Here is a 25,184-nt window from a genome sequence, read left to right on the forward strand (position 1 = left end):
CTAGAAGATAAAAATCTTTCTAGAGAAAAGTTAGACATCAGCACCTTACAATGGCTACACTAAAATACAACTACCTATATGTAAGTAGGTATCTTGCATGTTGCCACTTACTTTGCTGAATGTGTATTTAGCCAAGAAGTAGTTCTCTTTTTCAATAGTATCTGTCAAAACACAGAGCAAGGAGGATTGATATCAAAACAGGCAGCAAAATCCATAAGCAGTTCACATTGTTGTAGCAACTGGCTAAGGTGAGACTAAGATGATTTGTGGGCCATTTAATGTCTTCCTCTAGTCTTAGGTTCATCTCAGGAGAACACAATGTGAGAGATTGCCCTTTCTGGCAGATCAGCTGCTCCCAGTGTCACACATTTCTCGTATCAAAATGCTGATTTTAACAGCAATCAGCTTTTCACAGAATCACAGAATAACTTAGAAAGGACCCTCAAGCATCATCAAGGGTCACCAACGCCTGGCCCTGCACAGCACCATCCCCAAGAGTCACACCATTTGCCTGAAAGCATTGTCCAAACACTTCTAAGAACTCTGTCAGGCTGGTGCTGTGACCTCTGCCCTGGGGAGTCTCTTCGAGTGCCCAACCACCCTCTGGGTGAAGAACCTCTTTCTAATACCCAACATAAACCTTCCCTTACACAACTTCAGGCCTTTCCCTTGGGTCCTGTCATGGGCACCACAGAGAAGAGATCAGTGTTTGTCCCTCCTCTTCCCCTCATGTGGATGTTGTAACTGCAGTGAGGTCTCCCCTCAGTCTCCTTCAGGCTGAACAGACCAAGTGACCTCAGCCCCTCCTCATACAGCTTCTCCCCAAGGTCCTTCACCATCCTTGTTGCCCTCCTTTAGATGTTCTCTAACAGTTCTTTTTTATATTGAAGTACCCAAAACTGCTCCCAGGATTCGAGGTGAGGCCATCCCAGTGCAGAGCAGAGCAGGACAATCCCCTCCCTTGCCTGGCTGGTGATGCTGTGCCTGATGCCCCCTGAACACTCCTGGCTGCCAGGGCACTGCTGACTCACACTCAATTTTCCATTGACCTTTCTACCATTCAGTCTGGGGGCAGTTCTCCAGCTATTTCTAGCAGGAGCCAGTGCCATCATGCTGCTGAAAAGGTGGCCTGAGGAGAGCCCTGTATGCTGGCACTGCTTCACAGCAGGGGACCAGGCTTACCAATGGAATCACCATCATCCCAGAAGAGAGATCCAGAAGCTTGTCCTTCTTCATCCAGGGCAATGATGAGTCCAAATGGGTTCAGGCGGCTGTTGACAAACACGTTGAGAAGTGTCAGGTGTCAGACCTGTGGGCACTGTCCCTTCCAACTTAACAAAAACTTCCCAACACAGCTCCCATTTTCAGGTTACAAAAAAAAGGTCATGACAGAAGAATGACAACAGTGTTCACCAAAAGGACTCTTGAAATGATGGCAAAATATTTGCCTTGCCGTGTCTCACTGAGGTCTAGATTTCCCACGTTTTGAGTGCTCTTGTGGACAAGCTCGTCCTTCTTTTGTGGCCTTAACGTAGGGTAACAGAATGGTCTGGGAGTCAACTGGTAACCAGTACTACCTTGCTATGGCTGCTGCACAATGCTGTCCCCTCTCTTTCCTACCAGATTAGCTTCTGAGCATGGTTCAGACTTGAGACCAGTGTATTATCCATTGGCATCTTTCCTGAAGAAAGATTTGAGCTTTTCCAGCATTTGATAAATTCACCCAAGAAGAATTTTGCATTTCCCCTTGCATATATTTACTTTGAATGACTGACAGTAGGTCACTGTGGCAATAAGAGGTGCAGAAGCTTTTCTGAGCATAATTTGAGCCAGGAGTAGGCATCAGCTGTGCTAACAGTGACGTGGGTCACCTCTGAGGTGATTTCTCCTAATGAAATGGAGTGAACACTGGTATAAAAATACTGTACTTATCACTTGGGATGGCAGCTGGGAGCTGCAGATAGTCTCTCTTCTGTACATTTTTTTGATTGCTTTTTTGACTGTCTGTGGGTCTGACCCACACTGTGGCTGGTTGGTGACAAACATGTGACATTACCTCTCAGTAGTGGTTGTGGCTGGTGCCTGCTGTGGCAGAATGTACCCTCCACGGATGTACAGAGGGATCTTGTTCAGTGGGGCAGAAACAGCAGCATAGTTCTTCTTCCAGGCACTTGGCACTTTAAGACCCTACCACAAAAATTAATGCAGTTTAAAAAAATGCCAATGCAGGCACTGTACATATGGACCACTGAAAAAGAGAGCAGGGGGTGAATTTTCATTTCAGTTACATCAGTGAAAAAACCAAACTAAAATATGGATTTCAGGAGTATTATTTTCATTTCCTTTTTAACACGAAAGAGGATCTAGCCCCTGCAGTTATGCATATGCCTGAGATAGAAACATCATGACTGAAAGACAGCTAATAGTCTTTAAAAATGGCATCATTATTCTGTGAAAAAAAAACCACTCATCAAGACACAGGAGAAAGAAAAAGAAACTTTTGCTTCCTCTTTTTATACATATGGAGCCTGTCACAATCCAGTTTAAGGTAAGTGATTCATAGCCATTTGGGAATGAAAACTGTAGATTTTCTTCTCTTCTAAGAACAATTCTTCCCCTTTCAAAAAGTAATTACAGCATTCAGTGAGTGAAATTTGTGTGTGTGTGTGGACAACCAGCATTAATTTCTCTAATGCCTAAAAACCAGCTGTAGGCAAGACTTATGTACAGAGTAAATAACAGGAAGGCTTTGCTCTTGCCCTCTGTAAATGATGATTATGATTTATGGCACGTATCCAATTTTGGTTTGGACAAGCACCACGTGCATGACAAGTAAGTGCCAAATACTGGGAGGTGAGCAGTTCCAGGGATAGGCATATAGGCAGGGCAAGGGACATGAGCCACTGTCCCTGTGCCCAGCCCAGCAAGGGGACTCAGAGGGAAGCACAAGGAGAGTTGAATTAAATGCTGGACTTTGCAGCATCACAGTCTTATGAAAAGAGAAAGAGGAAAGGGTTGGATGAACATCCATCTGAGGACACCAGCCACAGCCAAATGCTGAAAATGACCAAACATTTCAAAATAAGTCTGCATTTCCTTTGAGAGCAGTTCTGCCTGCTCCTCTGCCAAGGACACTCAGGAGAGTTAACAACAGCCTGATGATCCTGGGCTCACATTTCTGAAAGCTCTTAGCATCAGCTGAACTGCTCCCATTAAAGCCAACACTGGGCTTAGCCTGCAGATTGCAGCAGAGCACTTTTGGAGGTGGTCATGGGGATGGTGCTGGAAAAGTCAAGACTCAGGCCCTGAAGAGAAGGTACTGGCATGTCCCACAGAGCAGACTGCTCTGCAGCTCTTGGAAGCATCTCCCAGATGAGTGCTTCACCTTGTGCTCCCAGTATGACTTCTGTCAGAAGTGATGCATGTGCAAAAGTACATGCACAGGAGGCATGTTCTCAGGAGTGTGGCTTAGGTTTCTGCCTCTGTCTCTTTGCATGGAGGTGTATCAGAACAATAATTAAAAGTGGAGGGCAAAGAAAGAAATCCTGGCATTTTTATACATGTCTAGGCTACTCTTGAAAATTCTGTTTGCTGTGTCTAAGAGCTTTACATGGCAAAAATAGAAAATAAAATGTTACTGAAAGCTGTGTCGTTTAGTCTCCCAGCTATCCTGATGCAGACTTCTTTTTTTCCTCTAGTTTTCTTAAATACCAATGCTGTGGTAAAAATACTGCCGAAGATTGCTAAAAGTTATTTTTCTGGAATTGTACCATTTTAAATAATTAAAAAAAAAAGGTAAGAAAATTAATCTTAAAAATACATACGGTATAGTAGTCGAACCACTGTGCCTCAGGGAAGTACACAATCACAGATCTTGCTCCCTGTAATTGTTACAAAGAGATTAAAGTCTTTTTTTCTTTTTGCATTTCTGATATTACATTAGCTTGATTATATTTGTGCATGGAGAGATGTATGCTGAATATTCTAATAACATCAAATTTTGGATATTATGGGTGAGTTATTGTCATAGCAGTGGGCCAGTGCTGGCTAATCTATAATACTAAACAGACAAGCCTATCCTATTTGGGGGGCTTTTACTGCCATAGCCTGGGATGAGTCAATGTTACATGATTATTCTATTCTAGTACATAGCTCTATGTCTTGCAAATATAACTGGCCAAGGTGCACTCCTCCAACATCTGAGCAGCCCCAGCAAGGGCTATGGCAGCCTTTGTAAGACAGGGCTTCACATCTGAAGTGGGAGGACACCACTGTTCAGTGCCCCTTGCACCATTCCTGTCCCAGAAACAGGCAGACAATGAGCTCTAGCACACAGAGGATACAGATCCTTATCTTCTCGTAAACAATTTAAAGTTGCAGATAAGTAATAATAAATAATAAATGTTTTGCCAATTGCACAATTACTGTACTTCATTTTGCAGCATGTGTTGTGTCAGATCGCTGCAGGGATGAAATCACACTAAAGGCACTTTGTATTTATAACTCCAGAAACAGTTGGAATCAAAACATGCTTCCATTTTTGTCACAAGTTGCTTATTCTCACAAACAGATTAATTTTTACTTTCAGTGTAGATGTCTGCTCCTTTACAGAATTATAGATTAGCCCCAAGGACTACCCCAGAAATCTTGTGGAGCAATAAAAGTATAGGTGGAAGAGAAGAGTTAAGGCAAAGTTACCATATGACATTTTAGGGATTTTAGATATGTGAAAAATCCTATAAAGGCAAGATGCTCCTCTCTCCATCTTTTCTCTGCAGTATGACAACCCTGGATATTCTGGTCTACAGAAAAGTGTGTAACCATCATATGAGTTGTGATGATTTCAGGGACAGGTTGGGTGGAGCTTTGAGCAATTTGGCCTAGTGGAAGGTATCCTTGCCCACGGAAGGAGGTTGGAACTAGACGATCTTTTAGGTCCCTTCCAACCCAAACTATTCTATGACTCTATGATTCCAGGGGCTTCACCTTCATGAGTCCCTAAATAACAAACCAGTGTGCAAGGCATTCTCCATTCTAATTTTTTTCGGATGTCTCACTTGCTCTCATCCTAGGACTCCTGACTCATCTTTTCTACACAAGCAGATGCCAATCTGCAGTTTGATACTCACTGCTGGCCTGCACTGCTACACTGAGGGGCTTACAGCTCACTTCTACCCCTGCCCTGCCAGCTATCACACTGCAAGACCCAGCAATGTGCAGCCTTCAGAGTTCTGCTTCCCTCATCAGGCCACAGGCATGCAGCCTTCCTTTAGTGCTGAAGTTCTTCAAAAAACATCAGGAACCCCTTATCTAGACCCCCCATCATGTTATATATCCTTATAATATCCCCTTTTATTCAATTCTTTGCAGGAAGCCTCCCCTGGCGTGTCGCTTCCTCTTAATGCGAAGGGTTTTTTCCCATCCTGCATCATCTTGCTGGTCTGAGACCCTGTGAAATCTTCTTTCTACTCATCAGCTATTAGAAACCTGTGGGAGTCTGAAGCTAAAGGACTGATGAATGAAGTGCCTCAATGGGGTCAGAATGGTTTTAGAACTTAATTTATATTAAATTCACAAAAGGGTTGGCTAAAAAACAAGGTGAGTAGCAGTGTCCTGTTTATATGTTTGATCATCAGCAACATCTAGAAATATATCAGATATTCTGGCAGCATGTTGATTGCAAACAGCACTAGGATACATCGCATGCAAATACTTAGATCTGCTCAGATATACCTCTCTTGTGCTGCCAACAGCCAGTGGTGGCAAGGAGAGAAACATACCCTTGCTACAGCCAAGCAGTGAGAGCCATCACCCCAGTACTGTGCCCAGCACAGCAGAGGGAAAATGCTGCTTTTTAAAACCTGTCCTGTTAGCAGCTTACATTATCATTATTGTTTCCATAATGACTGCCTTTGCCTGTGATGCTGGGAAACTCCTACCGCAGCCCTTGAGATACTGCAGTTCCAAAACACTGTGGGTGAGCAGTAATATAGAAACCAGTTTGCTTTCATATCTGTGTGTTTCTTCCTAGCTCGACAATTATTGCTCTGTGTGTGTCCTTGGAGACTGCTGCCAGCACAGTAACAGGAGCACGTGAGGGGCAACATCCAGCCTCTTTACATCCATTCCTCACTTGGAGAAAAAGGGAAAGGCTGGTCCCTCGCTTTCATCCTCCCACTTCAAGTACTGAGAAGTTTTGTACTGTCTGTGCTGCTCAGAAATGTGTTCTGCAAGCTTTGACAGTGGAGAGTAGAAAGGGATGGATATGAGAAAACATACTCTGAATGTCATCCAATGCCCTGAGCACCATTCGTTTCTTTTTTTCCAGTATCATGGCATTTTTAATTACAGTACTTGCCTCTTCAAGAACAGGAGCAATCATAAAGGCAGGTCCCCAAAGGAAGGCAGTATCTATTCCATGAGTCTCCTGATCAGAAGTAAATCTATTTTGAAAGTGAAATACAGAATGTTAATTCACGGTCATTAGATTTGCCAAATATTTTGATATAAATACTCACTGTGACAAGAAATCTGCTTCCTCAAAGTATCTTTCAAAACAGCCAAATATTTTCCTGATTGAAGGAATGCCAAAAGCTGGACAGAGATTCAGATATTTTAGTAGTACCTACCATCCCAGAGCAGACCAGAACTCTCACCGAATGATAAGCTGATTTCTTTTCAGAAAAGCAAAAGGAGGAAAACCATTCTTTTCAGTGGGCTGAGACTTCATTGTGGGAGCCAGTGAGCAAGATAGGGGCCAGGTCCAGAAGAGGGAACACAGAGGAAAAGCACTGTGCTCTAAGATCTAAAGCATTTGTGAAAATTCTTGGATTTGGCCTCCCACACCTTTCACAGATTTACATCTGAAATTGTTTGCAAGATAAATACAGAGCAACATTCATACATATTGTGCTTTTTAGCTGCCTCTCCTGAACAGATGAAAAACCTATGGAATTCAATCCATTTTATTCAATGCACTAAAATTGTTCTGGATTCTGACCATGTTCTCCAGAATGCTCACAGTCCTGTTTGCCTGGCATCACCTGCCTTCTCTTGGGAAGAGATCTCTATTCCACCATGCATCAGCTAATGAAAACATTGAACAGCAGAGAGATCCTTCCCAACTCAGGAACCTCCTTTCATGCAGCACATAATCCTTGAGAATTTAAATAGGTTTTCCATCATCCATAAGTCTCTTCCTGAGGAAATAATTTATGGATCCTAGTTCTTATAAAAATGCCACATGGACAAAAATTCCATGTCTCAAGTCCTCCTAAAGTCAAGGTATCCTGTACCTACAGACTTCCGCTACTCCTCTGCCCTTTGCCCCTCCAACAGCCCTGCTGCTTGTCAGAAATGGCAACTGCTCTGTTTTTCATGCATTTTTGACAAAGACTCAGTAGCTATTGCATATTTATATATTATTCTCTAAGGATGCATAAACTCCTTGTTTAAAAATTCCTTTACCCTGTCTGTTTCACCGACTTTGCAGCTGCCTCTGTCTAAAGCTGGGTCTCTGTTGAGCACTGGCTGGAGCAGAGAGGCTCAGGGTCAGTGCCCTGCTCTGACACCCTGCCTGCTTGGGGCAAAGGCACACACTGCACCCAGCCCAGGCTGACAGAAATTTCCTCAAATAAGCAAAGATAACTTGGCAATAAAAAGACACCTCTTGAGTGCTCAGATTTCTAAAGTATTGCAAACTTAGGGGAGTGCATGGAACTTAAAATGTTCTTGAAGGCATGCCTTGGGCTCTGCTTGAAAAAAATCTCAATTTGTTTAGAGTTTCTTTTCTTGTCCAGAACAGTAGGTTCTTTTGGACACCCTAATCTTGGACATTATTGCATTTTAACATAATACTTTGTAAATGTTTAAAGCAGATTACGGGTTTTGATGAATTACCTTGTCCTAAACTTTTTGAAATATAAAACCTGAGTTTTTCTTGTCATCTCAAGAGGTTCTCTGTATTTTCAATTTCACTGTAATAAAATTGCAATAGTAATAAAATATATTTTTGTTGTGGGAGATTGCAGGACAAAAAGCTGATGAAGAAATTATGAAAAAAGAAGAATCAATTGTATTTGCACATGGAAACAAGCGTCTCACCCTTTAACCCAGTACAATTTTCTCTTGCAATTATAGCAACCACTAGCACAAATTCAGCAAACAAATGAACTTTCTTATTTTGAAAATAGAAGCCATTAAAGCATGCTGTCATCTATGAAAGGTATTGAATTCCATCTACTGCTTCCTCTGGTTAGATGCTGGTCTTTTTCTGTCATATTTCCCTGCTGGCTAGCCATTAAACACAACTTTCTCTTCCACCACTAATGGATTACCACCTCATGGTCTTTTTTGGATACCTGAGATATTGATGCCTCCGCTTTACAGAGTGAAAGCCTTCAAGGCATCAAATACACTTAAAATAATCTACTGAGATGTTGTTCTTGTTTGTTACTTGAAACAAGCCCCTAAATGGAATGAAATGTCCACATGAAATAGCTACTTCTTGGAGACTCCCTGCCTGGGTACAGATGTTTTCAAGGTAAGGACTCTGAACTTGTAAGAATTTCACCTGAAAAACTAATGCAGGAGTTTTTTAGTTTTCCTTTGTATTTTTTACAAGTAAGAGGCAAGGCTGATGTAAACTTTCATCATCCATACACTGAAAATTCTCTTTCAGTTCTCTTTCCCAAAACTCCACATTTCTTCTCTTGTTAGAAGCTGGGTCACTTTCTCTACTTGAGCAGACCCACTGCAAAACTGCTTAGTATTAATTAGAAATAGTAAGAAATACACATTTAGTAATAACAGTGAATAACAGTAATCAGAATTAACTACTACTAGTAAGAAACAGTCCTAAGCCATTTTAGGATCTAGCTATGGCAACATTAGCAAGTGATGGGACTAGGATGCCAGTAGGGGCACTGGGCAGGAAACACTTTGTGTTGTTTCCTGATGCCTTCCCTACTTACACGCATTTTTATTAGAGTTTTTATTTCCCAGTAATCCCCCTCTGGTCCAGTTGACTAAGATCCCATTAGTGTCTGTAGTGAGTCTCTCAGCTCAGTTTCATCTGACAGAAGCCTCTACCGCTACATCTCAGACTGCTCTCCAACTCTAAAGCAAATTTGGAAATTTGCCAATGTGGATATTACCCACTTAGAGTACAGGTATGCTGGTAATGGTCAGAAAGCCAGCTTTAATGACACTAGAATAATTCTGTATTAGCAGAGATTAGCTAATATTAATGCCAAAATTAGCTTGGGCATTTCCAGTATTAACACAAATCACATTAAGCAAAAGTAGACCTAAAATAAATAGTTGAAATAGCCTATAGCTGATTGTAAGTTATGAGCACCTATAAAACTCTCCCTAATTTTATCTACTAAAATGATCTTGCTGAGTAAAAGAGGAAGGATACTGCTTTCAAAATTTATCAGTTAACCATTATGCTGAGTATACAAAACAGATTTTGTGCACATCATTTCCATACTTGAATGCACTTTAGTGTAACCTCAGTTTAATTTGCAAAAAAATGCCTTACCCTTTACCCAGAATGTTTTTAACCCAGAAGGAAAAAAAGAGAACATTAAACAGTCTATGACATAGCCTGCACCAATGAAATGGAATTGTGGCAGAGCTTTCAGGCTTTCTTATGTATTGTTCACACTCCTTCTGCTCAAGTCTTTGCATAAAGCATTCTGAAGTGGAAAATTAATCAAAAGCAGGTAAAAAACTAATTAAAAGATGAGGACAGGGAAACTAAACCTCAGCTGCATTTCTGCTTGTTCCAAAAAGAAAAAATGAGTTGCTCCAAAAATCTGAGTTTAATTTTCAAAGTGGCTTTTCAGTCTGAATTTATTAATCTCAGTTTTGCACCTGCTTCTACGCTCAAACATCTCTATCTCTGTTTTCTCTATGCAATTTGTGGACACAGATGTGGGTTTCATAGATAGCATGCAGATGCAAGTGCTAAACTGGAAAAAACTCAAATACTATGGATCATTAGACTCTCTGTATGAGGCCTTTTAGTATTCTGGATCAGAACACAGATTTCATTGATTTCATTCAAATACAGAAAATACAGATATGTGACTCTCACTTTGGAAATACAAAAGAAATATATATTTCTCTAAGACTAAAAATTTTCAGAATTCTTCTTTCTTAAGTTTGTCTTTTTCCTCCCACTGGAAACAAATACGGCTTATATATTAATGGAAATTAATTGCATATATTAGCAGTTATCTTTGTGTATATAAGTTGATTGATTTAACCGTTCGACTGTTCTTTTAAAAGAGAGCATGCAGTAATAATGCTGTGACTATTCTCCTAAGGGTATCAACCTAAGAGCTCAACTACTTTGTGAGCAAATTATAATAAAAAAAAGACTCAAAACTCACTCGTGCATCAGTGACCGCACCACTGTGCCTCCGTGAACGTGAGACTCGTAGAACAGCGTGTATAAGTATGGCAGCAGGGAGTATCTGATCCGAAGAGTAGCACGAGATATCTTGGCAAAAACATCTCCAAACACGGCTGGGTCTTGTTCCTGTTCAGGAAAAGCTTAGATTTGTACTGAGCACTGAAACAAACTCAGCAGAGAAGCTGTGTGTAGCATAAGGAGAGCTGTGGCTGGCACGATGCTACGGAAGTGAGTGTTTAAATAAGAAAACGCACTCATTTGCAAACTGCAAGATACATTAAGAACAACATTCATTATTCCCAAACTAAAACTTGTATAAAATTCTGAACTTGAAAAAATTCCAGTGAGTTCAAAAAGATCAGGCCCCACCACAATGTATGTGAGCCCTCTCCAACCACCTCTAACCTCTTGAGGAGAGGGAAGCTGGGACTCCATGCCTATGCTCAGGAACAGATATTCTGTATCTAGAAATAAATCTTTCCTGGAGATGGAAGCCCTTTCAGACAAAGGAGATGAAACACAGGAAAAAAGGAAGACTGATAATCTGCATAAAAGTCGAAAAAGTAAAAAGCATAATTACATTGGTCATGAATATCAAGGAAAGTCTACTTAAAAGAGTAAACTCGTAACCTTGCTGAAGCCAACAGGTGTTACCAAAGTCACCGTGTGTGGTACAGAAAACATTTCATCCATATAAGAAACTCGACTTCTCCTCCTGTGTGCCCCATTTTAGGATGCCCTGAGAGTACACCCACACATCAGCAGTGCCCCTCAGCTCCTCACTGCCAGCACTGCTCTCCTGTGAGACAGGGCATGCGCTGGGTCCCATCACCAGGGGGACAGGCTGGAGCAGTCTGTCTGTATTCACTGGCTGGATTTGGTCTGACTCCAACGCAACCTTGACTCTCTCTTGGGATGGCAGGCAGAGCACACAGCCAAGGGCAGTGCTGATACGGGAAAGAGTTACATCTCCTTTAATTCCTCCCGTCAACCTACCCAGTGCTAAACTGCCAGCTTACAAATCACATGGCTCCCTTTCTCCTTCATGAAATCACTCCAGAGTACTTAATTTTCTCATTAAAGCTGAAGACTATATTATGAATTCCAAGGATAATGAAACGCAAAACTAACAGAAGTAACAAAGCTTTTTATATTATCTAGTGCTTTTCAGACAAGAAAAATATTAATTAAACTGTTTGAAATACCCAGTGAATTAGGCAATGTGGGTATTAAAGATTTTATCTTAACACTAACCTAATGTTAATTAAATTCAATATTTAAGTAAAATTTCACCATTATTATGTTTATGTCAGAATTACTCACTAAGAATACTCCCTGCTGGCTCTGAGCTCCAGAGCATCCATCTATTATTTCAAAAATTGCATTACATTTTTTCCAGTGTTCTGACACTGTACAAACACTGCTTAATTTCACAAAAAACCAGTCAGACTTCTTAGATGATGCTGAGTCACCCAAAATGCCTGTTCATTTCTTTCCCTGAACACGATATTTCAAATGGATTTAAGTAATCCAATAAAACCAAATATATCTCTGAGTTGCAGCACCCATCATATAGACCCATTGCTCTCTTCTTGTCTATTGAATTGTACATATGAGATTGATATCCACTCATCCAGGTCAGACTCTATTTGCATGCTCAAAGGGCCAAGTAACCATATAGATATAGATAGAGATATATACACACCTCTAACTTTAGTGGCGAGGCAAAGAGAAAATATTTCACAACAGCAACAGCTAATACCTCATAGACATTTGTTCTCCTACAAAGAAATACCTCAGGGATCTAGAGGCTAATACCTGACCCCCTTAATGATAGTACAATAGTTTATTATTCCTTCATTTACCCAACTGCTGAACATTCATCATACTTTTATGCAGAGACAAAGGTCTTCCTGGGAGTGTAAATGCTGCAGCATTTTAATGATGCAACTTCAAAGAAACTGAAGGTTAGCAAATAACCTGAGCTCCAGCACTGCACAGATCAGTTTACAGAAGGAAAAAAACCCAAACATTTATTGAACAAGCAGAACCATTTCATCACGGTTGCAGATAAACACAGAATAATTACGAAGGCTGCAAGACCTTCAAACTTCATAGCTAGAAATCTTCTGATACTTCTTTCTGTTGCAACAAGTCTTTAAAGGACTTTTATGATGTTGAACTCAGGGCATGGATGTGGACTAAGGCTGCACTTTTTCATTCATCTCATGGGCTCATTAGCCTTTTCTGGTCTTGGCTGATAATGATGTCACTATTCCAAGGTGCCTCTCCTTGGAATTTTCACGTTTGTAACTTGCTTTTAAACAGCAAGGACGGTGTATAATGATTTCTCTCCCCTCCTTGCAATACTTACTATAATTACAGAAGTGTTGAATCAAACGTTGTAGAATCAAGGGAGTAGGAAGATACATTGACCCTCACTGGGTCTTAAATAAAACCAAGTCTTCAGTAGGTAAAAGATGAAACAGATGAATTTTACCAACAGTGTGCGAAGACCGGCATTTCTATGTTACCTTTGCATTATGAATGGGAAAAAATTACATTTCACTGTAATTCCTGCTCTCAGTGCAGCACTCCTTTTCACCCACTGCTCCAGTTTACCCAAGAATGGCAGGTTTATTTTGGAAAAAGTAATATAAATCACTGTCCACATAACTGTAATCATAGGCTACAGCTTTATGCAACTTTGTTTACTTACGCTGTTTCCCTCTGCATTGTGATTTCTGGAAAATGGATAGAAAGAGCCAAGCTGCATCCAGCGCAGGCAGAGTTCATAGGTAGTGTTGTAGTTAAACCCACAGATATCAGCACCAATCTAAAGAAAAAGAAAATTGTGTTTGTGATTGTGACTGAGGCCCAAAAATGAGAGACTACAGAAATTTGCTAACAAAAATAGTTTTTGGAAAGAAATCCCTGTTTCTGATTACTTTATAAGAATGCTTTATAACAATACAAATTTTTCTGTGACTGAGGTTGTACCATTTCCTAGAGCACTAAGTTCACTGTGGAAGATCTGCCTGTATTTCAGTAATTCTATAAATTCTCCATCCCATCTTGCAAACCCAGAAATATATGAAGGGGCCCTAATCACAGAATACATAATACAAAGAGATTGGCTTTGGATGGCATATATTAAATCAGTCCAAATCTTGCAGTGCTGGTTTTTTTTCCCCTGCAGCAGCCAAGATTGACATTTAGCCTTTTAATCGGCAGCTCCTTAGGCTGTGGAGGCTGGTACTGCTGGCCACCTCAAGTGGCTTTTTTTCAGAAAGCATTTGAGTTAATTTGAAGTGATATTGTGCATAAGCCAGCGCCTGCCTAGAGGATGCCAGGCTTACATAGGGAATGCCAAAGAGGTTGAACTCCAGGATTCCAACGATGGAGCGGCGCAGGTCCTTCCACTGGGAGAAGTTGTCACCGAGCCAGTGAGCGCTGTGCTTCCCACTGCCAACAAACGTGGACCGACTCAAGACAAACGGCCTCTTCCCAGTGGCCTGCTGGACAACACTGCAAAGAAATGCAACAAAAACAAGAATGGTAACCAAAACATCTTATAATCAACCTGTGTGTTCAGGCATAATTTTATCTGAAAGGGTATTGTTCATGAATCAATTATTATGGTGATACCTGCTTGCATGAAAATGTGGCTGCAAAACTGCAAATAAAAGGAAGATTTGCACAGTGGCCAAAACTTTTTTCTTTTAAACCAACCAAACAAAAAAAAATCTATCTGATTCACTAAACAAGTTTTCTCAGGTATTTTCAATCTTCCTAAATAATAACTTATTCTCAGCCGTGTCTCAAAATGAAAATTCAAATCGTAATTTCCTTTCTATACTAGTATATTTAATTAATTGCTCAATGAGTTCCTAAAAAACAATACAATAGGTATTCTTTTCAACACAGGATTTATTTAGAGATTTGTATTGGTAAATAAAGTTCCAATACTCAGAAATTAAAAACATTAAAAACCCAACAAAACACAAAAACCAAAAAAAACAAAGCCAGAAATACCAAAATTATATCTAAACTTCTTATAAAAAATAAATAAATAATCAATATAGAAAACAAACCTGTCATCATTAAAAATGCCACTTCACCCTTGTAGTATTTTCTCTGGTTTCCTGTCTTTTTTGACACACGAGGTTTCATTACAGAATTAGTGATACAATGAATTTATCTTTCCTTTTTGAAAATAATTTTGCTGCATCACCAGAAAACCAAGGAATGTGCCTTACTAACAAATCTATTACAAAACTCCTCTTTGTACATAAGTATAAAGTGCAGTATTTTATATTGCAGGAACTCAACTTCAACTCTGCTTTAATATTATTTGGGCAACACAATTCAGATTCTCTGGGAAATTCTAGCATGAAATATTAATCATGCTGTTCACCATCTACTTCTTTCTCCCTTTCCTTAATGAGATTTCATCAAGAGCTCTTTCACCCGTATTCATAATGGCCCAGTGCTTGCTCTTGGGTCTGTAATGGAAAGTGCTTCAGCACTTGCTTCTGAAGAAAAAAAAAAAAAAAAAAAAAATCCAACAGCAGCTTCAATGGAAGACTGAATGTATTAATCTTAGGGGCTATATGCAGCAAGAGGTGCAATTCTTGAACAGCAAGAGTCTGGTTCTGGTTTGCAGGAGCACTGTTGGGCCAATAACTGCACAAGACTCTGTGTGTTTTGTATAAATGTTATTTTGGAGCTTTTCATGGATGTCTTGAGCAGGAGTGCTCTCCTCTGGCTGTCTTTGGCTCCATTTGCAAATACAGGTGCTAATGAGGGCAATATCAGATCAACTCAACTATGATCCAGAGCTGCATAAACAATTTGTAACAAGTCATTTATTGAATAATTTCAGTCTTTCACAAACCATTGCAGAACAGGTCTTAATGTTGTCAAATGCATTTGTTGATTTAAATTATTTACAGGATATCATGTGCAAATAACTCTTGGCATTAAGCTATGCACAAACTGATTGCTGCTAGTTCATGTATTCAAATCAAACCATTTGACATAGGCCAGGTGACATATTTCCCATTCTCAGTCTGCCTTGGAATAATTTTCAGATTATTTTTTTTAATATGATTATGAAGTTGTCATTAATTTTTATCCAGCATCCTGCAATTCATGCTGGGTGCTAAATCTTCCTGTCAGTAATTTCATTTAATATATTCTTCGTGAAGAGTGACTGCAGAAAGTATATACAACCAGCCTTGAAAAGAAATGTATTTGAGAAACCCAAATGAGTATGTATGAAAAATACTTTACCAAAGTTTTCCAGCTTTGCAGCAAAATCAACCTCTGCATATACTTTTGGTGGTTTTCTCCACACTTGGCCAAGCAAAATAAGTTTGTTGTGAGGATCTCTTCAAAGACTGGGGAATAGGGGCCCACAAACCATGGAAAGAAGTCCAGGGTTCAAAGCCTTCCTGTTCTTTCTCTCTGAAGCAGAACTGTGCTTCAGCCAGGCCTGTAAGAGCTGGCAAATTACTCCTGGTTTTTCCCAGGGTTTCCCTTGCCCTAGACTTGGCATATAAAACACAAACGCATCAACATCAGAATTAGGCTCACTCAACCGTGCCCTCTGGATCGGAATCAGCTATCAGAATTTAGCTTCTGAAAATGAATGCTAAACACTGAAACAGGCCACACATGGACCCCTGCTTTGGCTCTTCCATTGTGGTATTAAATTTCCCAGTGTTTTAGCTCAACCCCTGCTGGAAAAAGCACGATCTGTCCATTTAATTTAATCCAGCAGCTAGCTTTCCACAGCAACAGTCTGCCTGCTTAAGCTGGCTTTGAGTGCTTCCCAGCTGCAAAATGAGTTTTACAGTAGCTGACAGCAACTGTGCTGCAACGCAGCCCTGACCTCCTGCACCAACTGAGCCCCAGGCCAATTTGCAAAACACTGCCTGCCAGGAACCAGAGGCAGCTCCAGAAACAGCCAGGGACCTGTACAGTTTGGATTCTCCACTGACAGTGAGAGAAACTCCTCCGCCACAATAGTGAAGGGACAGATCAATAGCCCTGACAGCACTCAAGGCTGCTTCTGCTGCAAACGCTCGTAAGAAGCTCTAACGGAGCACAGGAGCATCTTGTTCTAGATAGACAAAAGCAGCAGCTGAAAACCTGGGCCCTAGACATATATCCTGATTTAGCTGAGAAAAGTAAAATTAAAAAGGATTCTGTTCCTTGTTCCAAGGTTCTCCTTTCTTGAAACTTCTTACTAAACGGCAAACAATAAAACGAAACATGTGTCTGTTTCTTATTAAATACTATTATAAATTTTCCAGGTAACATCAATGGCTTTTAAAATGCACTTTAATCACCTAGAATCTGATTAGGAATGTTTAGAAAACTTACTTGAAAGTTGGTTCTGTCTGTGACCAGCCAAAGAGAGAGTGTGTGTTGTAATGGTCTCCAAGGTAAGTCTTGGAGTCAGGACACAGTGTCTTTTGTGCCAGGGAACGATCAGAGATGCCTGAGAATGATACAAACCACTGTAAAATCATATACATCACAATTCAATCTCTTCACATTTCTACACATTTAGGGGTGAAAATACCAAAAGATTTGGGAAGAGGAAAACTGAACTGCTGGACCTGCACATATTTGAGGTTAGCACATAGCCACAAGTACTTGCTTGCAGACAGGCATTTGTCCTTGGAGAGGGGAGAGGACTGAGTAAACACCGATAATTAATTTCAAGTCCTACATCCAATAATTCAAAACATCTGGACAGGTGTCATGTATTCAGTAAGTAATAGTAAGAGCGAAAATTTCTGCTTTGCTGAATTAAGAATATGTTATTTTGCACGATGACAAATTTAGTTAACTGCAAAAACATTGCACAGATGCTGCCTGGTCTTTGATCCCAGAGATCAAAGAGGTGCTGACAAAGCCCATTTGGAGCAAAAAAATATTCCACCCTCTTCAGGTAACCACCATGAAAACGTCACATGAAGTCCAGCAGGAATTTGGGCAGGTCATATGTTTATACATTTGTTGGAGGTTAAGTTTTTTTTCCTTTGGTTCCTTTTGTAGTGAGGGAATTTTCTCCCCTCCGGGGAGGAGGGTCTCTCTCTCTCTCTCTCCCTCTGCTTCGGAGGAGGATGGGAGCTGGGCCGCCATTGCCTCACCCTCACATATTCTTCAGCACTGCTCTGAGCTTTTGCTGGACTGTAGCCCTGCATCCCCTGCCCGCTGAGATGCCCTGTTGTCCCAGCTGGGCCACCGGGATCGACTGTCCCAGGAGTTGTGAAGCGAACCCTCTCCTCCATCCCTTCCCATCCAGGCCCAGTCGCCATTCCCATGTGCTCCCTGAGCTCGCACCACAGCGCCCCCTGCAGGCGTGGAGGAGTAACTGCACCCACCCTGCCCGCCGGGAGCCACCAGCGCCCCTGCTGGCTGTGCCCGGAACTGCACCCAAAGCCACCAGCGCCCCTGCTGGCTGTGCCCGGAACTGCACCCAAAGGAAAGCACCTGAGGCTGATGAGGGGTCGCTGGGTTTGGGGCTCTGTCAGTACTGTGGCTGTTGTTGTTTGCTTGCTTTACCAGTAAATAATTGGTATTCCTATTCTCACATCTTTGCTTAAGACCTCCTTAATTTCAAATTTATAATAATTGGGAGGGAAGGGGTTTACATTTTTCATTCGAAGAGAGGCTCCTGCCTTCCTCAGCAGACACCTGTTTTTCAAATCGAGAGATTATATTTATTTTTAGAGATGGAGTTGCCAATTTTATAAAATTCTCTCAAAATAAGAAAGAATGTGAATTCTCAAAAATTCTTTTTTTAATGCTTAATTAGGTGCATGCACTATTGTAAATATTTCTCCATGAATAAGCAATCTGCCTGCCTAATCACACTTCCTGTGTGGTTGCAGTTCATTATCACAATTTCTCTGTGCCTGAAACCCCATTAGGCTCTCAGCCCTACTGTGCCACTACAGCTACAATCCCTGTGTTTGGTTCTTTAGACACAAAGACTCCAGTGTGAGCGATCCACATCAGAAATAATTTATAGGCAATTTCCAAGTAACTTTGACTGATATGTCTTTGAAGAAGATACTAAGTTTCTGAGGAAAGTCACACTTAATGTCCCAGTGGTTCTTGATTATTAGCCCCATAAATTTAAGGTGGGAGAGGAGAGAAAATGCTACCATATGAATCATAGGTTCATGCTTCATTCTTATTCTGAGTATTTTGTATTCTGCCTCAGTAATACTGATTATTTTACAATTGCATATTAATCTTCAGTATAAAGTGTTTTATAGAAAACAGATTTGAAGGGCATCTGGCTATAGAAGTTCAAACCACAGTTAGGTGTTACCATGGTTATAAAATTTAGATAGAGAGGTTGAAGGCTACACTGACAAAAAGTGTGAGCCTCTGAGACTGGGACTTGTACAGAAGAAATCACCTAAGACATCAGTGAGCTCCCAAATCTCTGCTAACACCAGGAAGGTCTCAATGTCTTAAAATCCTAATGGTCTAAACAGCTTAGGTGACCTCTCATACCTACATAAGTCAAGGAGTTGGACAGCTAAGAACATGCACCTATTCTATAAAGTGAAATAGAAAAGAAAGCCCTTAAACACTGGTACAAAATAGATTCCCTGCATGTTGGGATGTAACACCTGGGGCTCCTGGCTGCAGAAGGGAGACCAATACCAGGGAAGTCTCTGGGAAGATCTGAGAGCAACCTTCTGGTACCTTAACAGTACCTACAAGAAATCTGGAGAGAGACTTTTTTAAAACGACAGAGGATAGTGGTTTCAAGAGAACAGGTTTATATTATATACAAGGAAGAAATTCTTTCCTGTGAGGGTGGTGAAACACTGAAATAGGCTGTCCAGATGCCACATGGCTGGAAGTGTTCAAGACCAGGATGGATAGGGTTTTGAGAAACCTGGTCTGGTGTCCCTGTCCATGGTAGTGGGGCTGGAACAAGATGGTTTTGAAGGCCCCTTCTAACACAAACCTATCTGTGATTCCATGATATTATTCTAACACTGAGTCACAAGCAGAAGCAGGGGCATATGTGCGTGAGTCAAGCCAGAGAATCTGGGCTCCAAACACACCTGTCTTCAGTATCTCTCAGTGTCCTTACATGCCATGTAGGCCTCTAGCTCTGAGTCCCTTCTAGTGGCTCAGACTTCAGTGCTAATCTTCACAAAGCTCAGCTGCGTGGCTCAGAAGCCACTGCATGGGTTCGCTCTCAGTCCTTTATTTGGGATATAAAGGGAGCTCTGCACCTTTGGCCAGTTTACCCAGTGTCTCACATCTCTTTTGCAGCTCTGAAGGCTGACAAAAAATGAAGGTAATTTAAGACAAAGGTGGAAATTGTCATCAGCTCCTGGGCTTTGGTCAAGTCCCACAGGGTCAGTATGCAGTGGTTACCCCACAAAGAGAGCAAATACCAAAATCATCATTAAAAGCTCTGTTTCTGCTTTCAAAAATTTGCAATCTCTTTCTAATATTTTTTCATGCTTTTGCTATGTTTATGTTTCTCTTATATTCAAAGTTTTTTAAAAAATTGCAATTTAATTAAGAAAATTTAGAATTCTCATGAGAGTACAAAAGCCTAAAGGGAAAAAGGGGACATTTCCAATACTCCACTGCCAATACTCCAACTCCCATATATCAGCTTCCTGATTAACATTGCTCAGGCAGCTGGGTATTCCTGGGGAAATGTTGGCTGGATTAACCGCCACACCACTGGCAATAATCATAGGTACTCATGGCTTCCTGCGGAAGAATGAGCATATCATTAACTCAGCTACTGGAAGAGATTTTCCCATTCCTGTAAGTCTCCCATAGGCTTAGACATTTTAAGACTTATTTTTAGCCCATTTCTAGTAATACAGTGAAAACTTCTTTCCAAAAAGAAAGAAAATAAATTGAACTAAGGCACCAGGGAGATACTATCTCCCTTGTCATAGTTTGTGAGAAGGCAGAGACTGCCCATCTCTAAGACGAGCAGTGACAAGGCAGAGAGTTACTGCCTCCATAAGTCTGTAGCTGAGTTACAGTATATAGGTATCTTGCCCTTTTTCTGATGTGGATCAGTTGCTCAGAGAATGGCAAGAAAGGTCATTTTTCTAGTCCTGTTACAAGGCAGAACCTTGGACAGAGGAAGTGACTGGAAGAGGAAGGAAGCTGAGCCACTGGAGTCTTGAACAAATATGTAACTGAACATACATAAAAGGCAGGGAAAAATGGAAAATTCCCCCTAAAACATAGCCTATCCAGGTTGAAAAAACAAACAAGAAAACCGAAGAAACAAACGAACAAAACCCCTATGAAATTATAATATTAATCTTACTATAAAAGATAATATTCTATTATATAAAATATAATTATAGAATTAAAATATACTAATAAATAATTCATGAAAATGAAATTACAACTATTTTACTTACTAGGAATGTAAGGAGGGTTATTGATTTCATTATCAGCACATCCAGGATACTGGCCCCTCATGAAATTGGATGGTTCATTCATATCCTTTAATAAAGAGAGTAAGATGTGAAAATATTCATTTTCTTTTTTTTTTTTTTTAAAGAAGGGAGGGCAGATATAATGAGACATACAATCCAGATCCCATCGTAGTCAAGGACATCCTTAAACTCCAGACACAACTGGGTCCACCATTCCACTGTGCTGGGGTTGGTGTAGTCAGGAAACACAGAATCACCAGGAGGCCAGGCCTAGGGGTTACACAGGTAAATCCTGGTTATTTTCCCATTTCTATTACAATGCTGCTTTATTGTTCTGAAGCAGCACTAGACAAAATGCATCACAAAATCAAAAAACCAACCTGCCCAACAGCAGGAGTTACACCATCAGAGTTGTTGATCCACACTCCCATTTCCTGGCCGAGCTCATAAGGTCTGTAAGTGCCTGGCTCCTCATCCTTGGTTATGAAAGGGTCCTGAAAACAGCAATCACACTTCCTTTACTGAAATCTCAGAGGTAACAATTACTCTTCTATTTGTATCTTTTAGAAAAATGTGCATTATGTTCTTAATGCTGATTGCAAAAACATTGGAAGAAAACAGCATTAAAATTTAATAAGAGTTGAGAGCACATAATAATTTAGAAAAGGTCATTAAGGATACGTCATGAGTACTTCTTGTGTAAGGCAAAAACAATCTGAAATTACTAGATACCCTCATGTTTGTTTTTAACAAGACTTTCTAAGCTCAAATTATTTTAGAGAGGCACTAGATTTTACTCCCCTCTCAACCAAGGTCTCTGCTGTGGCTGGGTACTACACTGGGTATTCCCACATGTGAGCACCTCTGGGTTTCCTCCAAGGCAATCCTTATTCCAGTGCTAGAATAACCAAAACTTTTCAAGGGGTTGAAGTTGGGCAGATACAACCTCAAAAGGGCCCTGTTAGCCCTCCATTCCAAACCACCCCAGGCACCAAGGCACAGGCACCAAGGTGCCCACACCAAGATCACAACATTTTACACCCCACAGATTGTCCTTCCTGGCCCTTCCCACTGCTGCCAGTGATACTGACACCAACAACTTTACTGCCTCAGCATGACCATCAGTAGCCACCAAGCTCATCCAAAGCAATCCTGATCAGCTCTTGGGGATGATAGAGGTGCACTCATCGTGCTGGAAAGTAATAAAGTTAGGAATATTTGAGATGCCAGGGAATGAAGAGGTCTGCAACTCCGCTCAGCAGTCAGCTGCAACCAAAAGGAGGTAAATGCACTTTACAATACATCCCTAATTGGAAGCAACTCTCTGCTTCGTGGTTTTTAGAACAGATAAAGACTGCAGCCATTTTAGAAGGGAATTCTATACTTTCTCCTTAGAAAGTCTTACTTCCTCAGGTTCTGCTCTACACAAAACCTTTCAGTTATGAAACACAATGGAGAAGAACACCATTGAAACAATTCTTCCACTCAGTTATAGCTTGTGCAATAATTTAAGTGAACTTTAATCAAAATGTGATAGAAGTCTAACTAATAAATGTCTTAAGAAGAAAAAAATATCAGACCCCAAATTGTAAGCTGCTTTAAAGGCTTGTTTTAAATCTCACTTCAATACCTGAATTAATTGCCTGATTTACTCATGAGCCCTTTGATAACTACAGCCCTGGTGAGGGAACTATATTCTTCCATGCCTCAAGAAGAAAAGCTACAGTTAAATCCCCACCTTAAGTGTGAAATTCTGTTGAACTTCATCTAGCTCTGGTGTCACCTCCGTGAGGACTATAAGTGTCCACTACCTTTTTAACTTGTTCAACAGCCCAACTTTGCAATAGAGAAAACTGTCCATCTGCAATAATTATCTTATAATTGTGGTAAAAATCTCTCTCAAGGGACTTGAGGGCTAGAAGAAGTCAGCTTAATTAGCTACTCCTAATCCAAACTTATGGTTTCCTTCAGCTGAAAGGTTGTTCCAGTGCATAAATCTAATACATTATGCAGGTTTATTATTGCCCTAAAGAAAACAAAACCTCTCTGTGCATGCAAGGGTTGTTTGTGGAGAAGGAGTTTCATGTCTCTTAAATCTTCACTCATCTTTTTAGCATTTTGGGGAAGAAGTGCTGAGCGTAACTCCAGCTGACTGCCTAAAACCTGGGAGCATCCAGGATGAACCCAGATTGATGCACTTCCACCTGTGGCCCCACCTCAAAAATATATTTTGATGCACATCCATAAAACCTCAGGAAATTTTTGCCTCTAAAGCTCACACAATTGAATTTAAGAATGTAAAGATATTGATTGTTATTTTGAATCATGACCATGCTGCTCTTGACTTTTAACTATTTTGTCACTTGTGTCATTCCTAGCTGTTTCTATTTTTAGTATGATTTAATAGATGCTACGTAACATCTTTCATTAAACATCCTCTTTAGTAAAAATACTTATAATTTTTCAGCGTAGTCATTGTTACTTTAGAACTTCTTTGTTTTTAAAGAATATATTTGTCCTGAAGCATGCACAATTATTTAGCGCAATGATGATGACCAAGTGCCAGCAAAATCACAATTTCCCCTAAATTCTGAAAGATATGAGCAGAGAGAAGTGCTGAAGGGCTGCACTTAAAGGCTTGGGTAATGGAGCCCTGCTACTCTCAAGGTGACCACAGTCACAGAGGCCTCTCAGCACTGGGTGCAAGTGTGGGGAGCAGATCTCCTGCTGGTGTGGCACCAGCCACCCCAGCAATGGGGACACAACTGAGCTCAGTGTCCCATTCTCAGGCAGGCTGCCAGTGTTAAAACTGCTGGCTGCCAGGATCTGTGCTTTGCTCTGAGATGAGGTAGATGGAACCATTCCCCAAATCCATTTACTAGAGGTTTTCCATGACACTAACTGGCTGCAGTCAGAGCCCATTTCCTGAAACCATCATGAGGGAGGCAACAACCTGCTATATTTGGGGAACTCACTCATTACTGTCACTACCCAAAGGGAATCCAAATAGAAGATTCTTTCAGTATCCAACTGGATTACACCTGCCTTGATTGCATCCAGCCTGGCTTTGCTAACACTTGGGAATGAAACCACTGCTCCAGCTCCCAACTCAGCTTAGGGGAATAATGTATATCACTAAAGAATGCTAAAAGACAGATTTTGACAGAGACGCCAGCAACCGTAATAAAGTGAAAATAGAAAACTTCAGTATCAGTGCAACCTATACTTCTCATTAACTTTTAAAAAACGAAGGACAGACTAGCTCAGCTTTTGTTCTTTTTTCACAAGCTTGGCTAAAGAACTAGAGCAGAAGACAAGCCTTAGTTGCAGGTTAGTGGAAGAATAATTCCCATTAGTTCATCGTATGAATTAAGAATTGCTATGTTCCTTGCATCTGTCTAGCAGCTGAATTTATTTACCAGCACCTCCCTGTACTGCTGCAGAATGTGCCCCCTGAGAAACTGAAAGGACTTTAAGAATGTTATTTGAAGTTAAAACTCATAAGGAAGATGATATAGCTCACCCACTAAACCATGACTGCTTGCCTGTGGCTTCATACCCAGTAGCAGGTGCAAAGGAGCTGGAGACACCCCACCACCACCCCACCATTGAGTCAGTAAATAGATGACTGCCATGTATTTACTGAAAGACAGGAGTGCATAAGAAGAGCTACCCCAAACTCCTGCTATTTTGCTCCTATATTAATGTTTTGCAAACTATTTTGAGATAAACCAATAAATAGGCATGTGGCATGTTACAGGTCTAAGAGATTAGATCATTTTTAGAGCAATATTGTGGTTACAGAGAGTCTAAACTGCCTAACTGTTAGAAAGAGCAATCAGTCTGGACAGCACTGACTGTGTGCTCACCACTGCTTAGTTATTTACAATGATGTATGCAGTTAATCTGGATCTATTTTTGTCTTGAAGTTTCTCTCCATCAAAGTGACTTAGTAACCTGTTACTATTTAAACACGATGCCTTGAACCTTCACTGATGAAAACTGATTTCACTGCTGCACTCCTGAGCTTCTCAGAATGGAACCTTCAGGGGAAGGTATCTTTAGGCACAAATTGCTAGCAAGCAGCATTCACTGTATAGACTGCTGTTTCCATTATCAATATGTAATTGATCACTTGGGTTGCATGTTTTTTTTGAGATTCCTAGTACTAAATGGAATTATAGTACACCAAAGCAAAGATTAGGCAAATCATAAAAGGTACTTTTAAAGAAACTGTCAGAAAACTCCCAATTAAAAAGAAAACATTGATATAGCTATTTGTGGTGCTGACTAGT

At 40.6% G+C, this 25,184-nt stretch overlaps 1 protein-coding gene across 2 annotated transcripts in view; it reads right to left on the bottom strand.

Moving 5' to 3' along the window:
- The window catches only part of LOC136361011 (sucrase-isomaltase, intestinal-like), a 60,498-nt gene that overhangs the window by 7,360 nt on the left and 27,954 nt on the right, over positions 1–25,184 (bottom strand). The window contains exons 10-21 of one of the 2 annotated variants that reach the window (XM_066318625.1): positions 21,270–21,383; positions 21,043–21,159; positions 20,872–20,956; positions 16,814–16,931; positions 13,783–13,951; positions 13,143–13,259; positions 10,401–10,549; positions 6,359–6,443; positions 3,825–3,881; positions 2,057–2,187; positions 1,183–1,271; positions 112–161 (exon numbers count right to left, since the gene is read on the bottom strand). In XM_066318625.1, coding sequence (XP_066174722.1) covers positions 112–161; positions 1,183–1,271; positions 2,057–2,187; positions 3,825–3,881; positions 6,359–6,443; positions 10,401–10,549; positions 13,143–13,259; positions 13,783–13,951; positions 16,814–16,931; positions 20,872–20,956; positions 21,043–21,159; positions 21,270–21,383 — 1,281 coding nt within the window. Of the gene's footprint in view, positions 1–111; positions 162–1,182; positions 1,272–2,056; positions 2,188–3,824; positions 3,882–6,354; positions 6,444–10,400; positions 10,550–13,142; positions 13,260–13,782; positions 13,952–16,813; positions 16,932–20,871; positions 20,957–21,042; positions 21,160–21,269; positions 21,384–25,184 lie in introns of both variants that reach the window. The other variant, XM_066318624.1, reaches the window with a different exon arrangement.

Source organism: Sylvia atricapilla, chromosome 5 (genome assembly GCF_009819655.1).
Source record: "Sylvia atricapilla isolate bSylAtr1 chromosome 5, bSylAtr1.pri, whole genome shotgun sequence".
NCBI classification, from domain to species: Eukaryota; Metazoa; Chordata; class Aves; order Passeriformes; family Sylviidae; genus Sylvia; species Sylvia atricapilla.